At 42.8% G+C, this 7,650-nt stretch overlaps 1 protein-coding gene across 1 annotated transcript in view; it reads right to left on the reverse strand.

Annotated features, from left to right (window-relative positions):
* LOC115474051 (protein AF-10-like) overlaps window positions 1–2,631 on the reverse strand; it is a 100,147-nt gene extending 97,516 nt beyond the window's left edge. The window contains exon 1 of the mRNA XM_030209347.1: window positions 2,322–2,631. Coding sequence (XP_030065207.1) covers window positions 2,322–2,454 — 133 coding nt within the window. The 5' untranslated portion in view covers window positions 2,455–2,631. The remainder of the gene's footprint in view (window positions 1–2,321) is intronic.
* Between the last annotated feature and the right edge of the window lie 5,019 nt (window positions 2,632–7,650).

Raw genomic sequence — 7,650 nt, forward strand, 5'->3', positions numbered from 1 at the left:
CAGACAATAAAGGTTGGAAAATCATTTTACTTTGAATATTTTAAATGGAATATGTTAACTTTGGGAAATGTGCATAGCAGATGTCTTTTTACTGTGTTAAGTAGAAAAGGAAATGTGCTTTTGTTTTGTTTTGGGGTTTTGTTCTCCAGTGTTGCAGTACATGCTGAGGTTCCCTGTTCAATTTTGTCTATATATTTTTATTTCTAATTTGTGATCCCTTGTTCTGTAATTTGTGAGGGTCTGTCAGTGTGACTTTAACGGTAGATGAGGAGATTGGAGAGGATAGGGAATTGGGGGTGGGGCTTTATTTTCTGCCCTGGTCACCAGCATGGCTAACGGCAGCCCTGACCCTTGCTGTAGCTAGTGGGGATTCCCAAGCCCTACTAGCTGGGGTCTCTTCTGAAGCTGGCCAGAGATGATGCTACTACTACTACTACTACTATTTAGCATTTATATAGCGCTACAAAGCGTACGCAGCGCTGCACAAACATAGAAGAAAGATAGTCCCTGCTCAAAGAGCTTACAATCTAATAGACAAAAAATAAAGCAAGCAAATCAATTGATGTGTAGAGGAAAGAGGAGTGGAGGGTAGGTGGAAGCGAGAGGTTACAAGTGGTTACAAGTCAAAAGCAATGTTAAAGAGGTGGGCTTTCAATCTAGATTTAAAGATGGTCAAGGATGGGGCAAGACATAGGGGCTCAGGAAGTTTATTCCAGGCTTAGGGTGCAGCGAGACAGAAGGAGCGAAGTCTGGAGTTGGCAGTAGTAGAGGAGGGAACAGATAAGAAGGATTTATCCAACTATGCTGGTCACTTTTGCATTGGAGCCTGACCGCAATGCTGTTTTAAGACTTTCCTTAAGACACTTAGAAAACTTGTTTTTGGGCTCAAAGGTTCAAATTTTTCCAGACCTCTCGAGGCCTACACAAATAAGGCGCAGGGCTTTTTTGGAGCAGCGCCCTAGAGCGTTGGCATTGGGAGTAAACTTTGTATTACGTTTTCCTTGTATCTGTAATATACTGCTTGAGGGTAAACAGTTTCAGTTTGTAGACCCAAAACAGTTTAAAGAATTTCTTGATGCTAGAGCCGATGTGAATGTAGTATGCCCACCCTAACAAGCAGGCTAGGGTCGATAACCCGAGGCGGCAACCGCTAAAATATTCTTTAATTTCCTTTAGAATTTTTGAAATCTTGGAACCCAATTTCTTTGTTTGTGGACAAATAGGCAGTTAAGAACTTTTCTTTCAATTATTTAATTGTATTTTGAATTTCATTTGTAAAATAATGCCGATTGCATACTTACACTTTGTTGTGAAAATTGAATTTATTAATAAAGATTTAAAAAAAAAAAAAAAAAGAAGGATTTATCCATGGATCAGAGTGCACGGGAAGGGGAGTAGGGAAGGACGGGTGTGGCAAGACACTGGGGAGCAGCAGAGTGAATACATTTATAGGTTAGTAGAAGAAGTTTAAACAGGATGCGAAAACGGATAGGGAGCCAGTGAAGCGACCTGAGGAGAGGGGTAGTACGAGTAAAGCGACCCTGGCGGAAGACGAGACGGGCAGCAGAGTTTTGAACAGACTGGAGAGGGGAGAGGTGACTAAGTGGGAGGCCAGCAAGATGAGCTTGGCAGATGGGGGCAGCATCCTGGAGCCACTGAAAACTAAGCATGTATGGGGTGCTGGCATCAGTGGCTCGAGGAGTTGCTGCTGCTACTGGGCTTGGTGGAGAGGAGTTCTGGCCATCTTTACTTGAGGCCTTCAGTTGACAGAGATTGGGGATCCTCATCTGCTAAAGTATTTATATTTTGAATTGGGAAGTGCTGGGGGAGAGAGAAAATTTTGTGCCCACCCACTTTGTGCTCAGGCCCACCCAAAATTAGCTGTCTGGCTACCCCACTGCTGCCAAGTTACCTTGTGCAGGAAGGAGACATTTGGCTAGTCTTGGTTTTTTAATTTACATCCTAAAGCAGTGTGGTATTTGCAGTCCCTGATTCTACCCCTTGAAATCAATGCTGCCCGTCCTATGATACAACATAACGGGAATGTTAGAAATCCAGGTGTGGTCTAAAATCTATCCCCTAGAACTGGGTAATCTGGTAAATCTGCAGTATATATAACACAGAGAGTTACCTTAAAATTGAGCATTTACAGACTCAATACAGAAAAAATAATAAGGTAGAAGGGAAGGAGAAAAGGGTAACAAATGATTATACATTTCAGCAACAACCTGAAGTTGCATTGGTAGAAATAAAATTAAAGTAACTACAGATGATTGCACTCTCACTATTTTTGGAAAAGAAAGTGAAACATGTGTCCTTACCTTGATGTACTGCTATATCACACCCAGGCCCCCCATCACAGAACACTAACAGGTTCTCTACCCAGCTCCTTTCATCAGAGCAGATGCAACAGCGGCCAGATGGGACTACAAGTTCAACCCCAGTCTCCTCCATCTCCCCAGGCCCAAAGCTTGGAGCATGTGGGCTGCACCTGCAACTGTTAGTGGACCATAGAGAAGTCCTCCAGGAGGGAAGAAAGAGCTCAAAGCCAGAGATATAAAAGGGAGAGAGGTTACAACTATTAAGCTTAACAGAGTTGTCAAATTATCTAGATCTACAAAGGAGACCTTCTGGTCAGCTCTGCTTTTGAACTTACATCCAGTGTGGTGTAGTCCCTGATTCTATGCATTGAAATCAGTGCTGCAGGTCCCATAATGCACTTCTGATAGGGTTGTTACAAATCCAGCACTGACTCATAATCCCTCTTGGAACTGGGTAACCTGAAAGCTTTGGGTTTGCCTCTCTGGACTTAAGAATGCCACCTCACTCAGATCAACCCAGCCTTCATTGTTCTATGTTTGTATATGTCCCTCAAACTAGCAGTGTTACAGGAGCACATTTTCTTCCCACATTTGTATCTATATTAGCGCTGAATCAGTATCTTCGGGGATTCGGAGGGGTACTTCTATATCAGTTCAGGCATGCTTGAGGTAATTTTACACTGGGTTATTTCCCCATGTAAAACCTCTCTTACATGCATGTAAAAAGTACATGCACAGAGAGCATGGGGCTGGTTTTATATGATCTGTATATAGGCATTCCCAGGAGTCATAATTTGGGCAGATCAGAGGGACCATTGCTGTATACACAAACATTTTATAAATTATATGTGCACACAGGTAGAATGCATTCACAAATTTGCACCTTTTGAAGAAGGTATGGCATTTATATCTTTTTGAAGGTGCAAACCCCAGAATTGTACACAGTACTCTAAATGTGGTCTCACTAAAGACTTATAAATAGGCATCATTACCTCCTTTTTTCTGCTGGTCATTCCTCTATGCACACAAGCATCTTCTTGCTTTTGCCGTTGGATTGTCAGCCTGTTTTGCCACATTAAGATCACCAGAAACGGTCACCCCCAAATCCCGCTTTTTTTGTGCACAGAAGTACTTTATCCCCATTCTGTACTGCTCCCTCAAGTTTTTGCAGCCCGCAAGCATAACCCTGCATTTTCTAGCATTAAATCTTAGCTGCCAAATTCTAGACCATTCTTCAGGCTTCACTAGATCCTTCTTCATGTTATTCACATGATCAGGTGTGTCTACCCTGTTGCAGGTCTTGATATTATCTGCAAAGAGGCAAAGCTTACCAGCAGTGGCGTTCCTAGGGGGGGCAGTGGGTGCGGTCCGCCCCAGGTACACGCCGCTGGGGGGGTGCTGCGCACCTGTCTGCTCCGCTCGTTCCGTGCTCCCTCTGCCCCGGAACAGGTTACTTCCTGTTCCGGGGCAGAGGGAGCATGGAACAAGCAAAGCAGACAGGCGCGCGGCACCCCCCCCCCCCCCCCCCAGCAGGTAAAAATGCACCCCGGGGGGGGTGTCCTTTCGCCGGGGGGGAGGGCGCTGACCCCGGGGGAGGGGCGCATCGGCGATCTGCCCCAGGTGTCAGCCACCCTAGGAACGCCACTGCTTACCATTACAAAAATGTTAAAAAGAACCACTACAAGCAAAATAATAGAGACTATTATAAAGAACAAAATTACAGAGCATATACATTAGCATGGATTAATGAGACAAAGCCAAGATGGATTTAGTCAAGGGAAACCTTGCCTCACCAATCTACTTCATTTCATTGAAAGGGTGAATAAGCATGTGAATAAAGGTGAGCCGGTCGATATTGTGTATCTGGATTTTCAAAAAACCATTTGATAAATTATCTCTTGGACTCCTGAAGAAATTAGAAAGTCATGGAATAGGAGGTAATGTCTTATTGTGGATCAAAAAGTGGTTAAAAGATAGGAAACAGAGAGTAGGGTTAAATGGTCATTGTTCTCAATGGAGAAGGGTAGATAGTGGGGTTCCCCAGGGGTCTGTGCTAGTGAGGTAATTAAAATTGCTGATGACACAATGCTATTCAAATTTGTTAAATCACAAGAGGATTGTGAAAAATTGCAAGAGGACCTTACAAGACTGGGAATCCAAATGGCAGATGATGTTTAATGTGTGCAAATGCAAAGTAATACATGTGGGAAAGAGGAACCCAACCTATAGTTATATGATGCAAGGTTCCACATTAGGAGCAACCTGTCAGGAAAAGAATCTAGGTGTCATCAGGGCCGCCGAGAGACAAATCTGGGCCTGGGACAAACAATCTTCAGAGCCCTGCTGCTGACCCCCTACCACCACTACCCTCCCACAGCAACAAATGAGAGAGAGTGCTCTGCTTTCTATAGGTCCTTCTTCCTGCAGTATCCTACCTCCTGTGAAGTAACTTCCTGTTTCCGCATAGGCAGGACACGGTAGAAAGATGAACCTGTGGCCGGCACAGCAGTCTCTTTTGATCACCCCCCTCGGCGGCCCTCTGTGTCATTGTTGATGATACATTGAAATCCTCTGCTCAGTGTGCAGTGGCATCCAAGAAAGCAAATACAATATTAGGAATTATTAGGAAAGGAATGGAAAACAAAAATGAGAATGTTATAATGCCTTTGTATTGTTCCATGCTACCACACCTCAAATATTGTGTGCAATTCTGGTCATTGCATCTCAAAAAAAAAAAAAAGATTGGAATTAGAAAAGGTACAGAGAAGCAGCTAGGACTCCAGCTTGGAGAAGAGATGGCTGACAGGAGATATGATAGAGGTCTATAAAATACTGAGTGAAGGGGAACGGGTAGAAGTGAATTACTTATTTACTCTTTCCAAAAATACTAGGACTAGGGAGCACATAATGAAGCTACTAAGTAGTAAATTTATAACAAATCAGAGAAAACATTTATTCACTCAATGTGTAATTAAACTCCTGAATTTGTTGCCAGAGAATGTGGTAAAAGCAGCTAGCTTAGCAGGGTTTTAAAAAGGTTTGTATAATTTCCTAAAAGAAAAGTCCATAAGCCATTATTAAGGTGGACTTGGGAAAATCCACTGCTTAGTTCTAGGATAAGCAGCATAAAATCTATTTTACTGTTCTGAGATCTTGCCAGGCAGAGGCATAGCTAGGTGGGACACCAGGGGAGTGACCATTCCCCCAAATGGACTTCGGATGGTGCCTATCTTTCAGGCGGTCTGTTACAGCACTGTAGTACACACATGCCTACCCAGTGTGTGCCGCTCCACTTCCCCTGGCGTCACAACCTGGCTACGCTTCTGTGGCCAGGTATTTGCGACCTGAATTGGCCACTGTTGAAAATAGGATACTGGGCTTGATAGATCTTCAGTCTGTCCTAGTACAGCAACGCTTATGTTATGTTCAGATCAAGAACTGATCCTTGTGGCACACCACTGGCAATTGTCTCTTTCCTCAGAATGAACGCCATTTACTACTACCCTTGATAATCCACCTATGTGGAACTATGTCAAAAGTTTTGCTACAATCAAGTACACAAAATCTAGTGCTCTCCCTTGATCCAACTCTCTGATCACTAGCAAAACCATGCCTGCAATCCATTGGATTCCAGAAACTTCAATATCCTCTGTTTTAGAAGCATTTCCATTAATTTGCTAACCCCAGAGGTCAGACTAACCATCCTGTAGTTCCCAACTTCCTCTTCACTTCCACTTTTGTGGAGAGGGCCAACATCCACCCTTATCCAGTACTCCCAACCATGAATGCTGAAATTGCCAGCATAACTTTAAATGTTGCCAGCTACATTAGTTCTTTTCAGTACTGAACCCTATGTTTGTCTTTCTTTTAAGAAGGAGCCCCATTCAGTTCAGAAATATATTTTTTCCAGTTATCAAATGGTTGAGTGGAAGGCGACATAGGACAGTGGTAATTGGAGCTCATTATGAGGAAAAGGGTGTTACCAGTGGTGTGCCGCAGTCTTACTGAAGGGCTGTCTGGTAAGGTTTGCCTCTTTGCGGATGATACTAAAATCTGCAATAGGATAAACACCCCTGATGGTGTGGACAACATGAGGAAGGACTTGGCAAAGCTAGAGGAATGGTTTGGAATTTGGCAGCTTAAATTGAATGCTAAAAAAAATGCAGGGTCATGCATTTGGGCTGCAAACCCGAGGGAACAATAGTTTATGGGGTGAAGAACCTTTGTGCACAAAAGAGGCGCAGGACTTGTATGTGATGATCTTAAGTTGCCCAAACAAGTAGAAAAGGCGATGGCGAAAGCTAGAAGGATGCTTGGGTGCATAGGGAGATGAATGGCCAACAGGAAAAAGGAGGTGATGATGCCCTTGTATAAGACTCAGGTGCGATTTCATGTAGAATATTGTGTACAATTCTGGACACTGCACCTTCAAAAAGATATAAACAGGATGGAATCAGTCCAGAGGGTGGCTACTAAAATGGTCAGTGGTCTTCAATATAAAGCGTATAAGGCAGATTTAAAGATCTCAATATGTATTCTTTGGAAGAAAGGCAGGAGATAGGAGATATGACAGAGACATTTACATAATTGAACGGCATACATGCAGAGGAGGCAAGTCTCTTTCACTTGAAAGGAAGCTCTGTAACAAGGGTCAGAGATTGAAGGTGAAAGGGGTTAGACTCAGAAGTAACCTGAGGAAATACTTCTTCACAGAAATGGTAATGAATTCATGGAACGGCCTCCCGGTGGAAGTGGAGATGAAAACAGTATCATTCTGAATTCAAGAGAGCTTGGGACAAGTACACATGATCTCTAAGAGAGTGACAGGGAAAGTAGATGGCAAGGATGGGCAGACTGGATAGGCTGTATGATCTTTATCTGCCTACATTTTTCTGTGTTTCTTTGTAACACAAATTTTTCATCTTACATGTGGAAGGGTGCAGTCTTACAAGGGGAACCAATTAAGCAGCTGACTTCTAAACCTACTGAGGTGATTTTAAAGCCAGAATGAAAAGTATAATTGCCCGCTTACTAATTCGTTCACTCCAGGGAAAAATGCTCTTATTTGGCAGCTATGTTGATTTATTATCTTATGCTATGTATATTCCGATCTCCACTATGTTAATTTCTACTGCTGAACTGCAAACTACCCTATCTTTCTTTGATGTATATTCTATTAGAAAGTTTTAAGGTCTCCACTTCAATCATAACAATACATTATTTAGATGTGCGATAAAGACTGCAGTCTCTTTATTGAATTCTAAATATAATAATTTATAAGTCCAAGAAAATATCTAAATGAAAGTCCTGAAAACTGTTGAAGAACAAG

Source organism: Microcaecilia unicolor, chromosome 7, assembly GCF_901765095.1.
Source record: "Microcaecilia unicolor chromosome 7, aMicUni1.1, whole genome shotgun sequence".
NCBI classification, from domain to species: domain Eukaryota; kingdom Metazoa; phylum Chordata; class Amphibia; order Gymnophiona; family Siphonopidae; genus Microcaecilia; species Microcaecilia unicolor.